The 26,179-nt window shown below is 32.9% G+C and overlaps 1 protein-coding gene across 10 annotated transcripts in view; it reads right to left on the reverse strand.

Annotated features, from left to right (window-relative positions):
- Positions 1-7,452: 7,452 nt before the first annotated feature.
- LOC128995177 (polypyrimidine tract-binding protein 2-like) overlaps positions 7,453-26,179 on the reverse strand; it is a 533,132-nt gene continuing 514,405 nt past the window's right edge. For 7 of the 10 annotated variants that reach the window (XM_054420103.1, XM_054420106.1, XM_054420102.1 and 4 more), the window contains 10 exons: positions 25,482-25,740; positions 23,514-23,576; positions 22,718-22,807; positions 20,553-20,683; positions 18,051-18,084; positions 17,126-17,218; positions 16,201-16,417; positions 15,672-15,749; positions 14,245-14,308; positions 7,453-13,698 (listed from right to left, as the gene is read on the reverse strand). In XM_054420103.1, coding sequence (XP_054276078.1) covers positions 13,630-13,698; positions 14,245-14,308; positions 15,672-15,749; positions 16,201-16,417; positions 17,126-17,218; positions 18,051-18,084; positions 20,553-20,683; positions 22,718-22,807; positions 23,514-23,576; positions 25,482-25,740 — 1,098 coding nt within the window. In that variant the 3' untranslated portion in view covers positions 7,453-13,629. The remainder of the gene's footprint in view (positions 13,699-14,244; positions 14,309-15,671; positions 15,750-16,200; positions 16,418-17,125; positions 17,219-18,050; positions 18,085-20,552; positions 20,684-22,717; positions 22,808-23,513; positions 23,577-25,481; positions 25,741-26,179) is intronic. The other 3 variants (XM_054420104.1, XM_054420107.1, XM_054420108.1) reach the window with 3 other exon arrangements.

Below are 26,179 nucleotides of genomic sequence, written 5' to 3' on the forward strand. Positions count from 1 at the left end.
GTTGATGCTGAAACTTTGTTTCAGCGTCCTTACAATAATGAAAACAAACCATATTGAAAGTGGGCAGGATTCAAAGTACAGTTATGGATTGATGTTTGTGTACTACTACTATTAAAATGTTGACAACTAAATAACTCTCTAAAACACACTACTGTATTAATCAAACGAGTCCAACATGTTGATGTAAAATAAAACTAATAATGCACAGTTATTATAAACATTTGTAAACTCCTTCACACTCATTGTCCAACTTTTAATTTTCACATCCCACTAAATTTAAATCATCACCTGCAACTGAGTACAACTTTGTAGCATTCAGTAATGTCTTAACTTATCTGTCATTGCAGCCGTTAGATTTATACTTAAAGCAAAAATAAACTAAACCTTAAGACAATATCACATGTTAACTAACACTTTAGTAAGTATGCAATGCTATTACGGTTTCATCTTGGTTAGTTTTATTATTGCAATATCATTAATTGTGATAGGAAATTCATTTATATGCAAAGAAGCTGCCCGGCTTGTGTCGTTGGATAAAAAAGTTGGCAGAATACTAAGCTCACCCCTCCCTCAGAAAGATGACGGTGACCGCTTGTTGGCTGGATTAACCAAGTATTGGGACAGACTCAAACACTTGGACAAACTTGTACAATTGAACAAGACCTACTACGAAGATTCAGCTTTCTATGTTTTGGAGCAAGGAATCAATAATTTTGCACGCACAGAGTTCAACATAACCAAACTGGTGGAAAAGTTTGAGTGGGATGAAAATAAGTTTAGCCTTTTTAATGACACGATGAAAAAAATTCAAATGCTAGGAATGATTTTCACTTTCCATTGTAAAGACTTGATTTATACAAGCTTAGCTCTTGATTCTGAATGAACGTAAAATGAATGTGATGTAATTACAATGCAAGATTATAAGAGCATTCAGTTTTAGTTGAGTTTGTATTGTAAACCTTGGTTGATGAAATGTCAACAATTATTTTACGCAACAAACAAGGTATGAGTTATTTTCTTCTTAAGATATTTCAAATTATTTTATTCAGGAGTTATAGTTAACAATAATGAATGTTTGTCTTTGAGACAGCTAGTCCTATGAATTTAAGTATAAAATGTTTGAAATTGTCTGATTCATATTGACTTTTTATTTTTATCCCAAACAAGTATAAACGCATATAAGGGACCAATTAAAAAAACAATTAAACCAATAAAACATAAAGCTAGAACCATCCCAGAGGTGGAGAAAGTGTTGAGTAAATTTTGTGAATTTCCTCAGAATTCAAGTTATCCTTAGCTTACCAGACAACTATACATTTTAAACTAACTTTAAGGCGGAGATCAATACAATACAGATCTATAAAACTTACAAGAAATCTAACACAGAATAGTGGTATAAACAACCTTCAATTTTGGGATTCTAAAATTTTACTATGATATGTGACAAATCAAGCCCCCTTTTTTGGTTGAATATTACTGTATTTTTGTAAGAACATTTTCCTGCTCTAGACTCAAACACACACTTAAATTGAAGGTAAAGTTGTGTTATTCAGCACTAATTAGACATGACTCTCATTTAAAGCAATTTTGGTAAAAGATCTTTTTGTAAGGTAGTCAGTGACTAATAAATAAGTAATGCAAAGTGCTACGCTAAACCTTCACTAAAACAAACTGAAGTTTAGTTTAGCTGGTTCTGTGAAATGTTTAGCTACAGCAATTTGAAGTGTTTAAAGCAATAATTGAATAAAATAGTGGTGGAGAGTGGAAAGTATTATTTTAATAACACATCTAATCCATCTATTATATAACTCTTATCTATTATATAATATTTTATTTATAAAGGGATTTTTAGTATTATTAAGGAAGATTTTCCAACACCTATCCATCTTGATTTTTATGAAAGTGGTTTTTATGGTTGGAATCAACCCTATTTAAGTGATATAAACAGTTACTCACCTTATCTTCCGACATTTAGAACAGATCATTATAAACTATTATCACAAAAGTTCCAATTTAGTCAAAATTAGTAGAACTTTTATCTTATTTATGTGTTTCAGAATTCAATTCTGCTCTTTTACCTCTAAAACTAAAATATTATTTAAAGGGCATTAAAAAACATATAATAATTTACTTTGGCTGTTATACATCAGAGACAACTACGCTGTTTCATTTGTAATGATTGAGTAAAATCAAATTAATAAAAATACTAAAGAGAACTGAAATTATTAAATTACTTACTCGCATGCATTATTGTTTTAGAGTTGATAACATAAAACGTAAAGAGATTATATTATTGAACTAAATATAGGTTTTGCTAATTAACATGAAAAACTTAGGTGAAGCTTTTTCAGTTAGACACATAGGTAAATATGTTTTGAATATTTATTTCTTGATCACACTTTCATTTGCTATCACTTCAAATTCTACTGGAAAAGAGGTATTTTCTTTGCTCAGACTTGATAAGAATATCTCTACAATACTGACTCACCCTACTCAAAATGATAGCAGAAATATTTTACACTACATACAGACATTTTGGGAAAATTACCTCGCTTTGGATAAACATGTACTGGAGAATAATCATTCCGTTCTCAAATCTGCTTATTGTCTGTTGAACCAGAGTATTCCAAGGTTTATTAGACTGAATATTGACGTCCCGGTTCTCGCAAGAATATTCCAGTGGACTGAAGATGACGTAACAATATTCTCACAAAGTTTCTCCAACATCACACGGCTAAGTGCAATGTTCCCAGAACATTTCTTATTGATGGTTGCACATCTGAACAAACGATTTGAAGATTTCTCCTACGACTCTGGTTTAATAGTTGATTCTGATTACTGATATAGCTAGGAGCTAGTTGGTCTAGTGGTAGAGCACAGGGCTTCAAGTCTTCAAGGTCCCATGTTCAAATACGCCACAAACATTGGCTTTCAGCAATGTGATATCATTGACTATTGGTTACTGAAATATCAGTAGTCAAAGGTGATATACTGTGACTTGAAGGCCTAGGCTGAAGTAGTGTGTAAAACAGTTCCAAGCTACAGCCTAGTGCTCTAGGATATGTAGGACGTTAAATACCAGCATCACTTTGTGTTATGTCATTACTTGTTGTGATATGTATATGTATATTTCAAAGATTTCATTTTGGTCAAAAAGGACTTTACAGACTAAAAATGTGTAGATGAACTTCACAACAGATGTTACTTTAAGGTAGAACTTTGCAATATTTTAAAGTTCCTACACTGTGAACTTGAAATATCATCTTAAATAACCTAATTGACACAAGAGCATACAGTCTGTGAGGCACAATTTTACAAAATAAAATACAGTAGTTTTAGGATGATTTAAACTTAAAGAGTAAAATTTGTAATTTTGCTGGAAATATAAAGCTTTATGAGATGTTTAAGCTTGGAATATTGGTGGAGAGATGGTGAGAAGATTTGTGAAAGATATGGAATAACGGAATCCAGTCATATTACTGTTGGGTCCTTAACTGATACATTTACCAAATGACTTACAGAACAGTATTTAATTTCCTTTGGTCAATAGGAAATAAAAATAAACTCTCTACCTTATCAAACTTTACTCTACCTTTTGAAGATTAATTAATGAAAATATATTGGAATCTTTCCACAGACCTTCGGAATAAGAACCACAAAAAGTGAGTGTCCGTAAACCAAATTCTGAAATTGTTTACCTCTTCATTTGTCCATTGAAACACATCCACCAAGTAATTCGGGGTAGGATTGTATTTCAAAAACAAAGGTCCATTATTATCCTTCAAATGCATCACCGATCTAATGTATGCTCGGTCTCTAATTTTTATCTTTACAATAAGCAAGTTCAACTGATGGTTATAACACTCTAAAGATCTTGTTAGATTACAAACATGTTCTTTCAGGGGACATGCTAAAATCTTGTTTATATCAGTCTCCAGTTTGGTTAACTTGTTGTATAGCGCTGAGGCTAGTTTGAACTGATTTGTCATATTTCGCACATTGGGAGCAGTCGACTCACTAGGAAGAAGCATAATATACAGGAACAGAATCATTGCACTAAACACATATCCGACAGAGAGCAGTTCATCCAAATGTAGGTCAACTCACTTTCTAATCAGAAAGCCAAAAAGATTACAATGCATATAATTTATTTCATGAATTTTCTCTCTTATTACTATCCAAATGAGACATTATGTGGGTAACATAATGGAAGCTGGAAATTAATTTGTTGAAGTAAAATACTGTCTTTAAATTAAAACTAAATATACTTTTCACAAGCTATAAATATAACACCCATAGAAGTTTAAACTTGGTGGACATGTTATTTTAAATCACCAGTAATTTATTAGATCACTCTTAGATTGGTGATTTTAATAATTAAAGGTAATACTTACAAAACTATAAATAGAAATTACTTTAATTAACGTGTGATTAAATAAACCTTACAAGATAAGTTCAGATTGTTTTATAAGAGAAGCTTCCCTCAAAACCTATGGATAACCTTACTTGCCTTACTCAGTTGTGATCCTCTCACATTCTGACTGAACAATTTTTTCTTCAATGCTCTGAGTTGGTGTGTACATTTATCACACAGCTTTCCAACCCATACTTAGATTATCTGATGTATTAAGATTTTGAAGATTTTATCCTTTACCCAGCTGCTTCTGTTCGTTGTCAATGATTAATAATCCAGGAAAATTTAGAAGTTGATTTTTGTCCTTCCGTCAATAAAAAAAATATATAAAATCTGTCATAACTATTCATATGTAATTTTTTACTTTCACTTGACCCTAAACACACCTGACATGCATAGACTCCCTCTTATTGGCATCAGTTTGGTACCCAAGTCCACTCACAACAAAAGCAACTCATAAACTGGGTCACACACACCATTGGTATGTCTAAAACCTTGTACAACATGTTTTTCTAGAGTGGTTTGATACTTGCAATGAATATGTTATTGATTCCTATTCCTTTATATTTTTTATTGTAGTACTAAGATGTTTATTTTGTTTAAACTCCTGATGTTTTTTTTTTTAAATTCTGGACAAAGGTTACGTCTTAAGGTATTCTAATAAGATGGAGTTTATTATAGCTATTTTAAGTTTGTGTTTGTAAGGCTTAACATTGTGTAGTTAAATATAGGCTGACTCATTGTTTCTTATCCGCTTTGAAATCACATTCAGTTGTAAACTTGGTTCTAAAGATGAGCAGATACAAACATCAACATAAGTTAGTGAAACATTTAACACTAACAATGTAACATGACATTGTTTTTCATCCTAGCACTTGCATGCATCCCATTTACTTTGCAGATAAACAACCGCACGAGATACTCAAGCTACGTGAGCAGAAGAATCAAACACAACTCTGTAGAAATCTATGAGAAACTTTTCAGTTTAGAAAACTGGATCGACAGTTACTTGTCTTACCCAAATAGTACTTTGTTTGCCGATCTCAACAAATGTTTGGAAACATACAATCAGCTGTTTAATGTGATAGTTGTCAAAGTGAAAATAAAGGACAGAATGTACTGCAGGTCTGTAGAACGATTGGTGGGGCAGCACGGGCCGATCTTCCTTCGGTACGATTACACCTTTAACTTTTTGATACGTTTTTGGGGATGGAGTAAAGAACAAGTAGTGATACTGCGGATTTGGCTTACTGATGCCTACTTCACCTGGTCTTTACTTAAGAGGTTTGTAGTGAAACATTGCTATCCTATCAGACTGTCACATCATTTATCTGAGACTCAAAAAGGTTTGGGTGTGACAACATATAGGAGTAAAGAAGGATGTGTTAATGTCACTAACAATGAGTTTAAAGATAACAGTGATGGTGTTAATGTAACTAGTTGTGTATAGGGTACATTAATTAAACCAAGGTAATGGACTCTTTTATTGCTAAGAATTTATCTTTTTAGTGATTGTTTATGATATAGTGTAAATTATGTCTACTTTTATTGAAATTATTGTTAGTTGTGGTTGTTGGAATAAAAACAATGTTTTCAGCTTATGTTTCATTGGTATAAGCTCTCCTCATACATTGTTTAGTTAATGCAGAATATGAAGGAAAATTAAAGCCAACTTTTTAACACGGTTATTTAAAACTGTCGCCCAAAGAAAAAAACACGTCATATGTAATCTGTTAGGAAAAGTGTATGTGAAAAAGTAGTACAGTAAAGTCTGGTTGATCTTGATTAATGTGGCGGTGTTTAGATCCACATATCCAGGTGAGGCATAACAGAATATATGCAATGAATACAAACCTTAAAAGGAGTGCATTGCCTATGTTTAAAATTCAGTCTAGGAGTATTTAAATTTCGGATAGTTTCCGCGGCGGCCACTAGGTAGCGAAGGCGCTACTATCTCGAGCCCGTGGCCAAGTCATCTGACTGTCACTCAGTCTGGGAGAGTGAGAAAAAGAATCGGCTTAAAAAGAGAAAGAGAGAGAGAGATAGAGTAGCGTGGCCGCCGCACGAGCGCATCCTAGTGGAGGCCGTGTGAAGCTCGTTTTGGTGGCAAAATTTGAATCTGTCTGTTCTCCACAAGCATTTCGCTTCTTATAAGGTTTGTATAAATTTATATATGTCTACTTTGCACTTTTATTTAGACTTACTTGTCTATAGTAGGTATGAGTAATTATTGTATTGTATTGATAATAATTATTGACGATGAGGCAGGTTATATAAGGGAAATGGAAGGGCAGAAACTTAAGGTTTCAGTGCCCACAGAGGTAAAGTACGGTAAGTGAAGGTATGCACTGGAAGGTGGTATGGTTGACTATACACTTCTCAATTGACTATATATTCTATCTACTTGTACCGGTACTTATAATCGGTGTGTGAATCGGCCGCAAATCTCACTTCTACGCTTTCTACATCGACAAAATTGCTGTTTTATTGTAAAATAATCTGGTTTAAAATGCATATTGCATAGGCCTATAAATTATCGAATGAAAAATATTTGGTCACGTGACATCTGACTACAAGATGATTTTTCACGTTAAAACTAACAGAAAATTTGTCAAAATTTATACAAGTAATAAAACCTTGATAAACTTAACTGTTTTGAATTATACACAGTTTTAACTGACCACTCGATTCCTGTACGTAGAACGGACCAACAGCTTGTTAAGTTTTAAGTTATAAAATGTTTAACAGTTCAAGCCTTTTAATCAATCAAAAACACACTTTTTTTAAACTTGTATTACTTTGATGATCATCATTTGTATTAATTTAGAACTGGAATAAATTAGAGCATCTACTACTGTACTATTGAAGTCTCATTATAAAGATTACTTGGTAAAGAGATTTTCTATTCCAACTGTCTCTCGTGATTGTCTAGTTGAGCACGCAGGATTCTCAAGTGAAGAGGTGACAATCGAGAGCTGCTGTAAGGGTGCATTGTATGCACAAAAAGAAATAAAAATAAACTTTCTTTATAATTATTTTATTACAAAACAAAAAGAACACCATGATCTTAAAAATTGTATCCTTATGATAAATTAATTAATAATATAATACTTTCGTTTAATAATAGTAATTATAGTAATACTTATCTCTAAATATAATCTGTCCAAAGTAATTTTAAATAATATTGTAAATATAACAACAAACAATATTGTTGAAGGTGGGTACACATAACTAATTATATTCGTAAATTCGATTTTGTACCTTGTTTGAGTCTCACCATGGACACTTTGGTGACTGACGTGGAACGTTTCCCCCACACCCTACTTACTTATTTACAATAAATCACATTAAAATAACAGCCTCAAAACTACATGTTTCCTATTTATTGAAAATATACGTTTTATTGGAAAACTATTGTGGTAATCTAATCTAATTCAATATCACATCTAACACATAGAACTGAGGGAATAGACGAGTTTTGAAAAAAGACACGAAATAGAAGTGGCTCGTTTGGCACTTGTATTGAAAAGTTCTGACGAATGAAAAACCAAAGGCTAATAAGAAAATTAAACTTACATTGGACAGACTATAAAGACATCTTACACATATACAGTATTCTAAAAAAATGACAAATGCACCATTTTTGTGAATGAACACAACAACTCGGTTTAAGTAAACTAACAACGTGGGGAATACATGGACGGGCTCCGGATCTTCTGTCCCCTGAAGACTTATTACGCAACAAATATGGTTGAGAGTGCACCCGATTCCCAAGCTCTAATCTTACGTGATAGAGGAAATGTAAATTGAATAATAAATATGTTCTCAATTTCAGTTCATGTACAGCTAACTGAAAAACTTAAAATTATATAAAATCGACAATTTCATTTGTCATTAAGTAGCACCACTACCAGTCTTAAAAAAATACATTTTGTGACTAAACTCTTTACACCGAATAGTCCATACTTTTAATTTGTAATTTATGTGACATTTTAGACAAATGTGAATATTTTCAATAGTCAAACCTTTAGCATCAAGTTGACTAATGTTCCGAAACGTGTAAAATCCTTAAAACTTTACCAAGCGTTTGAAATTAAATTTGTATAAGCCAACTTATAGAGCTCTAACATGCCTTACGGTGAAGGTGAGTCGAATGTTGTGAAACACGTATGAGCATGCTTGCAAAGTCAACCATAACTTTGTTCCCATAACAATGAGTGCAGGTTTCTCGCATTCTAGCAAGAAGTGTGACAGAAGACTAAGCGTTTGGGAGCTACATCTTGCCTGTTGTCCGACTTTCTGTTTGATAACAGTTGAAAATCCGTAAACCACTCGTAAGACCACTTAAGCGGCCGAATTAACATGTGCTTCAAAATATTTTTTTTCAAAATGTATCAAAATCTCAATGTGGTTTGGGGATAACGACTTGATTCTTACAAACTTCATCACCAACTATAATATAAATACAAAAAAATTTACTTTAATTTTCTCATAACTGTTGAATATCGATGCAGAAAATATTTCAAACACGTACTATAACCTTTTAATATTAAAAACTTTAAAAAGTCCGATCACACGTGACTTGCGTTATATATATATATTATGTAAAACCGTACAAAATGGCTGTATTTACCTTTACTAGTAATAGATGATGAAGATTCAAACTACAAAAGGTATATTGGAAATTTCAAGGAGCTAGTAACATGCTAGAGACATCAATGTTAGGTATGACAGGTCAAACAGGTCATACAAACTCAATGTAACAATAAGTTTATTTATTTAACATTGGGATTTTCCATCCGTTCTGAAAGAGATGAGATTAGTAGAGATCCGTGCACACATGTAGAGAAGAGAGAGAGAGGAAGAACAATGAATTGTCTTCGATACCAAGCAAGAACTGTCTTAATTTACGGTTTTAGAAAACCGTATTATTATTTAATAAAAACCGTAGATATTATTTGATTTATTACTTTTGAATTACATAATAACAAACATAACGTGGCCATACAATGATTATTAAATAAATTAAAGGCAAGTTTATTTAATGGTGTAAAAGTTGCACCTAACTACCTTTTGAAGTAATAATAAATTACGAATAGATGATCAATGTCATTTGTATTAAAACCAAAGTATAAAGTCAGCTAAAGGGCGACTTTATAAACTGAACCATCTGTTCTTGCTTGGTGCCGAGTGAATTCATAAGGAATATAAATGGAAGTATCGTGAAGAGAAGTAGAGAGAAAGAAAAGAAGAGTAGCAGAAGAAAGTTTATATATTTTGGTTTCTACTAGAATACTCTGTTATAAAGAAAGCTGATAATTTGTGTTACAGATTAGAGATTACATAGCAGACAGAAACTAGACTAAAGGATCAGGCCTCCACCTTCGAACCCAAACCACAACAGACTCAAAGCTCTGTTGGTGGTAGAGTTGTTCAACATATTGGTCCTCGGTTCAGAAGTTGGATGCCTCTAGTCTACACATATCTAGCAGCTACATAGTAGAGTAGGTAACGCACATTCACACAAACACTCTTAATATATTTTCATGTATTATCATTTATAAAAGAATATTGGAAATATATACCTATTATCGTACGATTTATTACAAGCTAGATTGTTTGATATATAGATAAAAGACAAAGTATATCTCTGAAGATGCTTTTAAAATATAGGTAAAACGTGCTAAATGACTTTCTTTTCGATAAAAAGAACGTTAGCCTAGGTTTAGAGTAAAGTTGATCCCATAGAAGACACGAGGCACAGTGATAAAGGGGAGAAATCGTTCAAGAGCTACCAACTAAATATCTAGTAAAGCAATAGATCAGAGATAAGTACAAAATACAACGCAAACACAGTCTGTTTGTGGACTGCAGAGTCATTATTGGCACATGATAACAGTCAAAGACAGTTCTGACCTGTTAAGTACAAAGTTACTACAAAGGTTCACACAGTAACACATAGTGAGGAACTGCAAAGAAATGTACAACCTTGACAGTAAGCAGTTCAGGAACATTTTCATAAATTACTGTGTATATTCTACTCCGTAGTACTGTAGTACTTAAATAACAAATAATTTTAAATATATATTCTTGTATACAAACATTTCCCTTAACAGTACCAAAATACAGTATTTGTAACATAAATTGTGCATACTGATTGAATGTAACTGCCCATCTCATAAAAGCGTTATTGACTTGCGACAGTAAAATATGAGAAAATTGTGCCGCTTAATGTTGATAGTAAAATAAAAATATACAAGAATAAGAATATGGAAATTAAAAGAAAACACGAAAAGCGGAATAATGAATTTTATAAAGCAAAACATCTTAACAACACACAACACACAATTTTATGATAGAGAAATGAAATAATAGAGAGAATCCTTAATATATATACAATCAAATAAAACAAATTGAAGAGGAAAGAGGGATCAGAAGAGTAAGAGAGAAAGAGTAATAAGAGAAAAGGAAAAAAGAGAACAGCAGATGCAGAGAGAATAGGTCTAGAAAAAAAACTGAAATAGCTACAATACATAACAAAATGCTTTAGATGCTGAAACATAAGTGTATAACATGTTAACTTCAAAATACCCTGCGTGTGCGATAAGCGATGAATTGCAAAACTCGTTTTGTGAAGTTTTGCGCAAAAACATTTCTATATCTTGCTCTACAACTGAGTAGAGCATTAAATTGACGTGGGTAGGTTTGTTATATCACTATTAAAAGAACAAAGAATTTTATTTTACAGTAGAGTTCATAATCGAACCGAATTTTAGAAAAAAGCTTTGTTCGGTAATTATTTGCTAGTTTCATGGGAAATAAATACTTTACATGATATGTTATAAGCCTATTCAAGAAACAACAACGATAAACTTGTAATAAAATAATGAATGCCAGAACGAACGAACAATCCTGTCCTACGGGTACTCTGGTGGTCGAATCTGTCTCGCTCCCTGAGTACCTTTTTGGTCCGAATTCAACACTACTAAATCAACTTAGATTATGATAATCCTCGCGGGAACGGGTTCTAATCTAATCCCTACCCTGTTCTCTACAAGCTACTTCATATTAACAATTGTAGGTAAATAGATAATATAAACACACCTAAACTACTACAAGAACTACCCGACGTTCATTATGCAACGACCCCCCTAGAAGCTGGCAAACAAAAAACATTGACAGAGTCTTCGTGTCGAAAAATAGATATAGGCTATGTATATTATAGATAGATATAGTAGGGCAAAGTATGATTGTCAGCCATTGATTAAGATACATCCATGATACAAGCGTAAGGGCTTCTACAAGTATAGATACTGGGTACAAGGTGATAGTATTGAATCGCTTTAGAGCATGTTTATCACAAAATGAAACATCATTAATATTTTGAATGTTAATTAAACAGATCTTTTTAACAATATTTGCAGATTGAGATTAGTTAAAGCTACAGCAACATTGGTCGTATTGTAAAAGAATAGTTACGTTCCCCAATAAGGTACAAATATAAGACATATAAAAATATTTTAACTAAATGCTCTCAATAAATATTTTAATTATCATTTGGTTTTTGTTCATACCTTTGATTGATTGTACGTTACATATTTTTCTTTATTTTAACAATATTTATAACTTGTTCTGACTCCTCTTTCCATAACCTTATCTCCTAAACTAGAGAAACAATTATTTTTTATAACTTTTAAAATACTACCTAAATCATGAATACAGAATGCTCTAAATAATCAAGACTGTATCAAAGAAGCAATAAATAATCACTGTAAAAATTAAAATACTTTAAAAATATATTTTCAAGACAAACATAATATTCTTGTTTTTGCATTGTAACATGTTTGCATTACCGGGCTCTGTTTTACTACACAACAGTTGCGTAAAATTAAGATTACCAAAGTAGAGTCATACATTTTTATTTGGCCCCGAAGTTTGGGTCGTCATATCCCACCACAACTTATAGTACACAAGCCTTCCTTCAACAACTAGGAAAGAAAAATAAATAAATAATAATACAAAATCCTACCAATGTATTGAAACTTAGTGTAAACACAATAAAGTAATGATACGATTTAACAACTATTTGTTGCGTTTTGATCGGTTTGTGTAAAAACTGATAATAAGTACCGGTACACATTTACAAAAATAACTCACTTTTAACAATATTTGATCATAATAAAATCTTCTGTAGCTGAAACCAGATCTCATCAACAAATAGCTGTTACAAACCACTTATAAGTAGGATAAAAATATTAATAATACTTTGAAATACTTATAGTTAAAGATTATTAAGACATGAATAAGATTATAAAAGTTATATCGTTCACCACGGCGACCATAAAACATGTAATCGACAAGTTTAGTGTTACATACACTAAGAAATAGAAATACTTGTTCAGCGTAAGAAGTGAAGAGTTTGTGTAAGTCGCGACAGAAGGCAAAGATAAATACCCCAAAATTACAAACAATACAGTAGTTGATTAATTCAAGATTAAAGAACACTTCTTTGTATTTAATCAAGGGCTCAAACACTTAAATCCATTGCAGAAACACTTATGGAAAATACAATAGAAAAATCTGAAGGGTAATCGCTAATAAGTATTAGTTGATAATTTGAGTAAAGATCGTAGGAGACTCCGAATCAGGAAATTAATCAGGCGTCAAAGCCAACTTTAATATGATCTACAATCTTTGTCTCTACCCTAATCTCTAATCTTTCTAATGATAAAATAATTCATACAAAATACGATATGTATAATCCAAGTTATTTAGACTCTGATCTCGTGGCTCGCTAAGCCGTAACAAAGCGGTTTTGCACATTGTCATTGCGTTCTCGTAGAAAACTCAATTTAATACAAACATTTACCCTAATAAACCTATAGAAACTAATCGACATCTGTGTTGTTGTCCGAGTAAGTAACAAAATAATTTTACACAATAAACGATATAACACAGAAAATGCCCTACAAAACATCTTAATAATTAACCTCACTTCTTTTTACAAACACTCCACTTCGAGTGCCACTCGACTGTCACCGAAAAAACGAACATAGAAACCTGAAAACTGCGGCTTCAGTCCATCTAACATTTGGCTAACGGAATACTGGGAACGTACGAGTTCGATCAAAATAACAAAACTGGTGAAGAAACTCAGAATGTCGATAGGTATGTAACAAGTCCGTAACACGACACGGTTTCTTCAATTACGTCATCTAGATGTTGGATTTGGAGAAAGATACCCTCAAGTGATTCTGTTCACTGAGCTGGTAGTTGTGCATTTTCTGAAACAAGCAAAACAGATGATTATAGTACAAAAAATGCACAAGTGTTTGGTTTGTATCAGAACTTCTCAGTGTTTATGTGCATGATGGTTATAATAGTCATCATCAACATAACTGTTTCATATGCCAATAAAAAGTGTGGTTAGCAGTTAAAACAACCTATTTCCTTCACTGTACTCTTAATGTACTAATTAATTTAACTTGATTTATCCATTTTTACTTCACTTCTTGATTAATATTGTACATGTTGGCGCTGTTATAGGAATGTAATAATGTAATAAAATATATCTTCTAACACTATTTTTGCAGTTGTTTTATATTTTGTTTATCATTGCTACACAACCCAACCAAAAAAATACTGAAGACACATGAAATTTTTGGTGGTTATCATTGGCGTCAACAACTGGGGTCATAACCAAAACCAAACATCTTAAAGGTTTGGTTTTTAATTGAACGGTTACCAATGCTGTACAAATAAAAATTGTACAATTGCATAATTAAGAAGGTAGTCAGTAACATAATTAAAATTAAAAAAAATTAACTTACAATTAGTGCAGCTACAGCATCCTCCATGTTGGCAAGTTGTATTAAAGCCATCCTTTTGTCTTTCCTATACAAACATTTTTTTTAAATTAAACATTGTAAAAACTGAAATAATGCAGCTTTTTTTAAGCAAAATATGTTAAAGAGAATTTTACAGTAACTCTAAATTAATTTAAAGTTTTTTTTTCATTAAATAGTTCAAGTATAGTACAATGTATTTTTTAAAATAATTAGTGCAAAAGAAAATGGAAACGATCTTCCCAATATTTTGCTGACATTTAACATTATTTTACCATAGGTCAGCAACAATAGTTTTAAAATTTTTCAGCTAACAGCTGAAAATCCTTAGAAAATATTGCACACCATTTATACATTATTTTTCCTACAGTCACCCGACAAAGTTGGCTTCCTTGTACTGTTTATAGTACAGAAAGCTGCTAATTGCTGCATATTTATACTTTTCCGTACGGTTTATACTTTGCCGTACGGTTTATACTTTGCCGCACATCAGGATTCCAACGAAACAACACAAAACAGCGTGGTTCTATTATGCACGTAATCCGTGTACGCTTGGAAATAGGTTGGCAACACTTAAAGATAATAATACTATGAGCAGCTGATTGACTATTATAACTACGATTTAACCAGTCATTTCGTGTTTATAGTTTCGGTATTTCTGAACTTTCTGGACTTTTCTTTTAAATGTTTTTAAAACATTCCTACGATCTTAATAAACAAGAAAATACCTTTAAAGCATTTTTTTAGGCACGGAAACCACTTCAAATTACAAAAACATACGGAACTATATTCTCAAAACGCGGAGCACATTTCTTGCCGAGGAAAAATAGCGGAGTGATACGGACCGCGGGTACTACTTTCTCTAGGGCACCATTTGTGTTGCCAGCTGAACCTAAAAACGTGTTGTATAGTGTTTGAAAGACTAATTATTTATATGCTTTATAGTGACTGTAGGAAAAATATAATGTGTAACACGAGTGAAAAAGGCCTTTGCTGCACTCGAGATCATTCCGCACGAGCCGCATTGCTCTCGTGTGCAGCAAAGTGCCACTTTCACCACTAGTTACACAAATAACTATTGCAAAACTCCAACAACAACAAAAACCTAGTAAACAACATTGTGGATCAGTGTTAGTTGTCTATCTTCAAGTGGCATATTGCTATACACATTTTACACGTGATATAGAATATTATATGAATTGCCATAACATAACCCTGTATAATTATGCCCCCTGTATTAATGGAAAACAAATAACACCCTCATTACATTTCTTTTAAATCGGTTTTGTAAAGTTAGTTAGTAATCTATCTTGATTGCCTTCATTTGTTAAAAAATATGCCTATTTTGTCAAACATTTTTGCTTGGATAATATTTGATTCAATAACTTTCATAGTAGAATTGCTAAACTTACGGGAAGAACTTGAAAGCTTTGACAGTGAACCCATGTTTGGTGAATGCCTCCTTCATCTCCTCTTCTGTGACAGTTGACCTAAAACAGATAATTACTCTTATAACAACTAATCTATTTGACAATAGGATCTCATAAGGGTATTTAATAAGAATTGATTTCTTAATGCCTATTGATGGATGGTGAAAAAAACCTAACTACATTATATCAGGTAAAATAGGTAAACACCAATCAGAAATAATTATAATTACAGTGGTTGCAAAGTTCTTTTTGGAGATAAATAGACAAAATGTAATAAATCGCTTTCAAATTAAGTGACCTTCTCACTCGTTTAATGATAACTTTCTCTAATAATAAAATAAAACAGAAATACGTGAGAGATACATAAAGAAATCTGCAATAAAACAAGCCTTTATAATGGTTTTAAATTACAGCATTTGAAAATGTATCTGGCAAGGAGTAAACAATGTAACTGTCAAAATATACAAATGTGTGTTCTATTAAATTAACGAATGACAACTCCCATACGTACGGAATGTTGGAGAGATGCAGGGTTGCTGAAGGAGGGTAGATGTTCTGGTAGTTCTTAGAGCCAGGTTTTTTGAAGCGATGCAGGTTGGAGGAGGTGTAATCCTTGGTGAGTCCTGCATCGGGCTGTCCTTCCTTGGGCAGTTGTACTGTCTGATGTTTGGAGGGCATCACCCTCATCTGCTTGCCGTACAACTTGAGCTTATCGAGGTGAGTCATCGCTGTAACAGACAGTAACTACCTTAGAAGAGAGTTCCAGAAGTTGAAATAGCACATTCAAAGTTCTTCAGAAGGAAGTAGTCCAGAATGTTAATTACTATTTCCCCCTAAAACTAAACAAACATCTTTAAAACGGTGTCAGTTGGGCTATACCATGTAAAAAGCTTCTCTTACATCTTAATCTCTGCTCGTCTATCTTGAGGGCGAGAATTTTTTAATTGGGACATCGAGCATATATAGACTTGTACTCTTTTATGAACTATGTTATATCCTAGATGTCTAACCAGTGAGAAAAAACCCTAAAAATCTTGAGAAAACTACAAAATTAGTAGTCATCTCTTGAATAACATCCGTAATCATTTCCAGAAATCATGGTACAGCCAGTATCCATGACCATTTCCTGTACTGACGACAATATCCGTGATCATTTGCCACAATCAACATCTTTTTACGTAACAGAATTATGTGAAAAAGAAGCAATGTAACACAACGGATGATTGTTTACTACAAGCTATTGGCAATTTTTTATTTTAATTCGCTCTCATGAACAAAAGTATTGTACAAAGCGTTTTACCGGTCTTAAAAATGAACATAATTCCCTATTTCCCAAGTTGGTCATCACTTTGGACACCTTTGCAAATATCATAGCACACTGTCGCAGATCAAGCTGTGACAGTGCAAGTTACCAACACAATTAAAACAGTACTAACCTAGCTGTGCCTGGTGGGGCTCTGCCATCTGTATAAGGGCGCTGTCCTTCTTGTTGTAAAGGATCTTTACCCTCTGCACATCCCCGTACACTCCTATAAGAATGTTAGACACTCTGTAAGACTCTGTGTTTACAAAGGAGCAAATCGCACAGGTAAACTGTATTCATATAATCTATTATATTATTATTAAAGTAATAAATTTAATAATATTTTGACATTGATTTCCAACATAAAAATATTTTATGCTGTCTCACCTTTTGATAGAAAAAAATCTCTTTATGAAACTGTAATTTTTGGCCTTTGTTTTGAATGATGTAGCAGTTACAATAATTAAAGGTTTTTGTATAGATTTTGATATGTGTTACTGGTTCAAAAGCATTATCCATTGACTGTGGATAGAAATATACATTCCATGTCCATGTTCAAGTTGTGGCCATTTTGAAATCAAAATCAATATTGTTGAAATGAGCCTCTGGTAACAAGTGCTGCTGTAAATTTTGTAATTTCTGTTGTAAACTCCTTTTTAACCAAGCCAAACTGAAAGATCCACCTATTGTTAGCAACAGCATATTTTATATCACGTAATCCTCTGTATGTGGCTCATTCAACTATAATCCAAACAAAACGGCAACAACTGGTTAGTATAAATGTGATCTCCCCAATGGTATCTTCAAAGCCAATGCTTCAACTTAATATTTGTCATGTTCTCTTTTTTCCGTGAACAATCCAGCATCCGAGGAACGCTGAATGTTAGTCAAAGTACTATACTAAAGGTTCTAAACATAGAAAGTAGGAAAGCTAGTTTCAAATTGTAGCTTAAAGCTCTAACAAGAACATAAGCGAGCAGGCAACTGTAGAATGGACTAAAAATAAAATGAGAGTAAAATGGAGCTAAAGAGAGATAAAGAAGTGAGTTGTGACGTACCGAACAGAGTAAATAGCGCATCGGGGGTGATGACCTGTCGATACAGCCGCAGACGAGAACAGAGAACAAAACACAGTGTTAAGGAATAAATCATAATAATAGAGTCAAGCATAGCAGGAGTGCCAGAGGACCAATGCGAGGTTATGTTCCTCACAATGAAATGTTTGTTGAGTGTTTAAATGTTAAAAATAGTTCAATAACTGTTTGAAATGTTCCCAAAAATGAAAAACCATTACCATTCAGAACATTTATTTTTCTTTGGACAAAAATTTGTCTTTGAAAAAATATGAATACTGGCAAACCTTTTATTTTTTTATAGGATGGTTTGTTTGAATATTGCTTTAATTTACACACAAAAACCATTAAGTAGTTGCTGAATTATTGTTGTGATATTTTAACCTTCACTTAAGTCTACAAACAATCAAATCAAACAGTGCTTAAAATATATTAGGTACTATAACGTACATAAGTTATATCATGATATGAACGTCAGCATATTACGATTCAATTTTTAAATGGATAAATCTTTTAAATTAAACTATCATTGAAGTAGGCAATAAACTAATAAAATATATTATTTGTAAAGACAATATTGCTTGTGTATTTTTTAAATATTTTATCAGTAAAAACTTTTTATATTTTAAATTATAAATAATTGGTTAGTTTATTAAATGTAGCACCCATGTCATATTCCAAATCCTCTGGCTTTTCTTAGATAGAGTAAAACAGAGATAAAAGTTAAAGCAACAGTATACATAATGTTGAGTGGAAAACCAAATCTAAAATAGCTACAAGGTAATTAGAACCAAATAAAAATTTGAAAACATTTAATGCAGATAAGTAAGATTATGTAGTTTGAAAACAATTAACAACTAAAAAGACAAGAGAATACAGTACATTACTCATTACAACTAATTTATTTTGATGAGAGATTGCCAAGTATTTGCATTGAGAGAATGCACAGAATATCTAGAGCCAGGGCATGAGATAGCTACTCAAGAACACTGGTTTGCTTGAAGAACAAGAATAAAATAAAGAGATGTACAGAACAATTATTTGTAATTCTGGTAAATAGTAAATATTGAGGGTTAAGCTTTATACAGTAAAATTAAAATATAATTTATATTTTACACAATTTTTCCACTATTTGAGCTACCGTATTTAGGTACCCTGTACATTTTTAATTAGGTGGGTGTGATATAAAAAATAAATGTTTCCACGTGACGTAAATCATGGCATTCAAAGATAAACTAATCAACAATTTTAGAGGAACAATTTTTTAACTGAAAATATATATTGTAGCTACTGGTAAAATAATTGTTTATGTTCATAGTATATTTATTCAATGGTAAAACCAAACCGGATTAGGGTTTGGTGTAAAGTTTAATAAAACAATATTGCTAAAGATTAAATAAACGTGTTAATTTCAACGGTTTTTGTCAGAGAGCTTTTGTTATCGCCAATTAACAGACAACTCTTTTTGTTTCCCAGGAGTATTCTAAAGATGTTAAAAGGGTAGACGTAACAGAATCCAGACAAAAGAGTTGAATAGAGGGCGAGGGTTTGTGGTGGCGTAATCCCTAGGGCGAGTTTTCGCAACGCTAAAGCTACCACTAACAACCAAAACGATCCACTGGCACATACATCTTAGCTGGAAACTTTGTATATTAATTACAGGGAGGAAAAGATCCCTTTGGGCCAAAACCTTTCTTTAGCACACCACTCAAACCTCGGCTCTACACAACTTTTACAACGTAATAACATGAAAAGGCCGGAGAAAACAAAGGCTCTCTTTGGTCCCTAAAGATTAATTTTTTAAGTGAGGTTATACAATGAATCAAGAAAACATCCCTGTAAGTTGCTTTGATAATCTTAAAACTGTGGCAATTAAGAATTAGTCTTGTTTTTCAAGATTCCCTCATCTTTCTATTAAAGCTTTCATGTTCGCCTTTCAATGGCTGAAAATTTGAATCACAAAATAAATATATGACTATTTAGTTAACCAAGCATTTAAACTAATATAAACTAAATTTTACATATTGCACTGTCATCTAATTCTTTATGACAGTACTTAAACAGTATTAAAATGTTTAATTGCGTAACGGGGTTAATAATTTTTTAATCCTGAGACTCAAAAATTAATTTTCATTTCTTCGAATGTGTTAACCATAAATCCGTTGGCTAACAACAAGTTTTAAATATTATTACAAAAAAAAGGTTTATTACAAAAATTCTATTACAAGGAAAACAATAAAACGTTAGTAAGAAAAATTCATGTCTTTCAAAATTCACTGCTCTAAATATATCCAAGTCCTTCAATGGACCACATAAACCCCTAACTTATCACCAGGTATCCTCTCATTTGGAAGAAAAAGTTAAAATTACAAGAACCATTCACCTTGAAAGCTTTACACTCAATACAAGTATGTAGATTCTGCTATGGAGTTACTACGCAACTACACTATACTAAAGTTTTATACAATGTCAGGAAACAGTTCTCACCTCCTCATTCAGGTTGCCGATGAGTAGTACACAGGTGGTAGCCATGGCCCCCGCTAGTCTCATGCCCCCCGCAGCAGCCAACGCAGCATTGCCCCCCGCAAGTGGGGTGAACCCCGCCAAGGGTATGCCTCCTGCAAAACAGGTACATGTTCAGCCTACATTGTTTTGTGTAGGACTAACATCATTTGTACCACTGTAATAAGATGTTTTTGGCAGCTTTCATTTCTAAAATGTTTTTTATGTAATTAAAAATAATTTGTGGATGTAAAACTGATTGCAGGTCCTATACCTGATAGAAGTTTCCAGCTTCATTGATGTGTGGATTTTGGATCGACTGAATGATCTAATACATGTTTGAGTTTGAGTGTTTTCTGTGAACGAATTGTGTAGTTAACTGTACTACAATGGACCATTTTGATAGATGACAGATAACTTAAACCTTTATTGTGTGATCTTAGGTAAGTCTGATCTTAACAAAAATCCTTAAAACAAAGATTAAGCTACATCCTTAGGGATTTTTAGTTAATTTGAAGAACATACTTGAAATAGCTACCTATCCAATCAAATCTCAAAATACAAAGCACTTCAGATATTATTTTTACTTTTATTTTGACAAGCCAACATGTTTTAGGGTGAATAAGAATACACAGTCCGCTGAGTAGTTGGGCTGAGTTTACTGATCTGTGAACTGTTGACAAGTTTTTAACACCAACAATAGGAAAAACTGTATTCAATATTTTCAAGAACGAAACAAATTTATTTTGGTAGATAGCAGAATAATATTAACTTTTAAGCCATACAAGTTAAATATGAGATCAAATTTTTGCCCTGCCAATATTAACTAGGTGTAGCTCATTCTGTAAATTTCGTATAACATATATTTTTAGTTTGGATCCATGGATAGCTTTTATTACACATATAACTTAAGCCGTGTTTACCATGTAAGACACACAACTGCCTAATCAGTTTCATAACAGATATTTATAAGAGTATAATCAACAAAACACCCATTCTTAATTTAATCTTCTAGGCCAACATCACTACAGTGGATCATAAATAAGAAGACCTTTGACCTAAATAACAAGCGCCCTTGATAACAAGGCTCATTTTCAATTACCCTTGATTACATGCTATTGCAAACCTTGATAAAAAGTTAACCTAAGTCTTATTATTCTTAAAGAATAAAAATGTAATACGTTATAACATTGAAAGCGTTACATTAAGCATACTGCATGCAATAGAGTACATACAGGTCATGCACAAGTATGGTTACACAGACAACTAGAATGCTTAAACATTTGATACAAATAATGAAACTGCTTTGTATCTTAAGTGTAAAGCAAGACAACTATCTTTATTTTCTTTACCAGTTTACAAACGTAAAATTTTTTTTTTTGACCGGCTATTTTTGATTTTCTTCAAAGCATTAGTGTTGACTAACATCAGTAGGAAATGGTTGATCAAGTTTAAACCCTTGTCTTCTTCCTATTCAACATTGAGCTGTTGTGTGAAAGATATTTATTTATAGACACATCACAAATTGCAACTGGGTGCACAATTAAAAATATAACACAGTTATCACTTTCTAGTTATTTGGCATAAAGAATAACGACTTGACCAAAACTTTGATCTGATGAAGCCAAAATGATTTCTGCAAGTTGACGACACAAAAGCTGCATGCAAGACATGGTGAGGGTGAACTGAAGTGCAATGACTGTGGACAGTGAAACAGACAAGGCATTTCATTGTTCATTGCACTGAAATGTATGTGAACCATGTCTCGTCGGGTTTAGAGTTAGACATAGATTAAGTATTCCACTTAAACTGTTTAAGGGGTTCGGAGGTTTCTTAAATTTGTATTTACCAGCCTGAAGAAACTTAAAAGGCTTGTGCCGACATAATTACCGAGAGATGAGCTTGGATCAGTACAAGAATTAACTGTAGAGACAAACTTTAAGTGACAGCACCGGTGCGCAAGCCCATAACATCACTGAGTCGTTTTTACAATTTATTGCAATAGCATAACCAACACACCATTCATGTTAGATCAAACATAGCCTGAACAAGTTATCAAAGAAACATGGTTCACATCAGCTTGTCATATCTGCTCCAATATCTACAGTCATGTGTACTGTGTAGTGCAAGGATAAGTGGCGGAGTTGTACCTCCGACGGGCGAACCAGCGTAAGGGGCAGCTAACGGGGATCCTAGCCCGTGGAGAGGGGTGAATGGGGACGCAAGAACACCCTGAGCCCCTGAAACAACATATAGTCTAGTCCACCAAATCGCAAGTCGCATATTGTATTTACCCGGGAAAGAAATATTCGAGAAAATTCATCTACAAAATCAGAGTAGGTGGGAAAACAGGGGTGGTAAATGATCTGGCACTAGAAGAACTACTATTGGGGGTTCCACTACAAAAGTATATAATATTTAATGCGTTTCTTATTGGAAAAAGGACGGATGACTGCCTAAGCAACGCATAAGGTTACACGATGACAATTTTATTAATTTGTTGATTCACAGAATAATTTTATATTCTAATTAATTTATGTTATTTTGATCAATGAGGGTAAGACCACAGATTAAACAAAATAATCTTTCAGAATATTTATGTTACGAGATATATTTTGGGATTGAAAACAAATTATAAGTCGATTATTTACAGGGAGATTTGTTGAAAAGGAAGAAAAAGACTACTACATACGATACAGAAGAGAAGAGAGAAGAAGAAACAAGTGAACTAAACAGTAGTTATTAACATAATAATCAATCTATAGTATTTATCAAGACCCTAATTTTTAGAAGGTTTAGAATTGAAATATTATTTAAAGATTTATATGAAAGAAAGTAAAGCAATGGATTATTTATGAGTAGGATGACACCTTCCCAAAGCCGCCTCATGCATTTTCTAATTTGTAAGTAACTTATATACAATTCAGTCGTAGACTGATAACGTACTTTCCAGGTTGAGGTTTGGAGCGATGACGCCATTGTTCATTGCAGCTATCCACGACTGAATTTCTTCACCAACAAAAAACATTAATTTTCACACATGTTAACCCTTACTTAGATGTAAACTTTATTAGAATACAGATAAAGATATTTCAAGAAGATTTGTAAAGTGTTTAAATTAAAGGGGAAACACACAAAACTTTAAAAAAGATTAAGGCAGAAGTAAAGTCAACAGTCTAAATATGTACCATTAATCTTTGGCTACAATTAAATCAGGGTGATATTTTAAATTTTCAAAGAAAACCAATCACTTAACTTTACTTGTGCCTCTCATGTAGTAAAAAAAATAATAGAAAAACAAACAATACTTTTTGTAAGTAACTTAAAATGGGAAATTTAAAACTAAAATACAAAAAAATAATACAAATATGGGAATTTTTATTAATTTTTTAAGCATATTTTAAATATAAAATTACTGGGCTATGATATGAATTAATTGGTAGCTAAACTATAAAGGTAAAAAGTAAACAAAAACAAAAACTAAAACCCAAACACATTTTTTTAGGTTAGTATCAATAAAAACTATATATTATTATTTAGTATAAAAAGGAAAAAAACATAAATAACAAACATCTATCAGTACAGGGTAGTCGTTGATGGTCAAAATATTATATTGCAAGTTTTCAAAAGAGATCCATACAACGTAAATATACAAAAAGTGAATGCAACATGCTATGTGTGTTATGTGCTATGTTGCAACATTTATTGGTTGTTCAAAAAGTGGACTTTCTCATTTTTTTTACGATGACCTTGGATTATAAGATAAGTTCTCTGACCTGCCTAATATTCATTAAGAATTTGATGTACTTCACTTATTTTATATTTTCTTAATTAATAACAACAATGTCCCCTTTAACTTGATACTGATAAATCACTGTGTTCTGATAAACTGGGAATCTCCCTGTTCCCGATTAACTGATAAATACCCATTTTCTGAAAAATATTGTAAACCCCCTCTCTTGAAGAGTTTGTTCTCTTATAATGCCCTAATATGCCCCCCTTTTCTGATATTCTGATTAACCTCCCTGATATATGCATAGTACCCTTCTCCTGAGAGAGCCTACACTCTCTTAATGTACTGACAAGTCAAAGTTTTCTGATAGACAGATAACTCCCCTCTCTTAATAGAGCCTATCCTCTCTTAATATACTGATAAGTCCAAGTTTTCTGATAGACTGATAACCCCCCTCTCCTAATAGAGCCAATCCTCTCTTAATATACTGATAAGCCCAAGTTTTCTGATGTACTGATAACCCCCCTCTCCTAATAGAGCCAATCCTCTCTTAATATACTGATAAGTCCAAGTTTTCTGATTGACTGATAGCCTCCTCTCCTAATGGAGTATATCCTATCTTAATATACTGATAAGTCCAAAAGTTTTCTGATGTACTGATAACCCCCCTCTCCTAATAGAGCCAATCCTCTCTTAATATACTGATAAGTCCAAGTTTTCTGATAGACTGATAGCCCCCCTCTCTTAATAGAGCCTATCCTCTCTTAATATACTGATAAGTCCAAGTTTTCTGATAGACTGCTGATAGCCCCCCTCTCCTAATGGAATATATCCTCTCTTAATATACTGATAAGTCCAAAGTTTCCTGATGGACTGATAACCACCCTCTCCTAATAGAGCCAATCCTCTCTTAATGTACTGATATGTCCAAATTTGTTGATAGACTGATAACCCCCCCCCCCCTGCACTCCTAATAGAGCCTATCCTCTCTTAATGTACTAATAATTCAAAGTTTTCTGATTGACTGATAACCTCCTAATAGAGCCTATCCTCTCTTAATGTACTGTTTAACCACAGTTATTTGATATACTGATCAACCTCTATTTTCTGATACATTGATCACCCAATGTACTGATAGATGTATGTACCAACTCCCCCAGCCCAGCAAACGCCTTGCCTACCTGCTAGTCTGTTGTGGTCGCCCTGTGTGAGACTACGCCGCGCTGCCTGTAGCGCCGGACTGCCCCCGCCTAGTAACAGCTGAGGTAACAATTGCTCGGACAGCGCAACCCCGTCAAGCCCCGTCTCCCCGTTGGGCAGCGAAGGGTTGGTGTAGTCCCTGGACTTGTCGTTGTTGTACTTAACGTTGAGACTGGACAGTTTGGAGTATTCGATGCGCAGTGTACAACATGAGTTATAGATGTTCTGACCGTCGAGAGACTGTAAACAATAAGTGATTTTTTTAAATACACAAAATAGAGAAAGAAAAATAAATGGACCATGTGACTGTATTCTGTGACATTGGTCGGAGTGTAGAATCACCGATGAAGTTCTTAATGACTACGAGGGGGCATGGCTTTGTTTATGCATCAGATTGATCATGAAATGGTTTATTTAACAACCTACAACGTTCATGGCGAGATCATGCACCTCTGGTATTATGAGGACCATCTCCTTTCTCACAATAGTTTACAACTTTTCATGGTGTTATAAGTTAACAATTATTTATCAAAACAAAATTTGACGATATGGTATATTCAAGAAAATTTTGAGTACTGCCACAAATGACAAATAAAAGTCACTATATCATATTGTCAATACATTAACTAATTTTTCAATTGTGGATTCTATAAAATTGTTGAATTTTCCATTTAAACAA

Source organism: Macrosteles quadrilineatus, unplaced genomic scaffold (genome assembly GCF_028750875.1).
Source record: "Macrosteles quadrilineatus isolate MER2022 unplaced genomic scaffold, UCM_ALF_1.0 Scaffold_5__1_contigs__length_97177068, whole genome shotgun sequence".
Classification (NCBI taxonomy): domain Eukaryota; kingdom Metazoa; phylum Arthropoda; class Insecta; order Hemiptera; family Cicadellidae; genus Macrosteles; species Macrosteles quadrilineatus.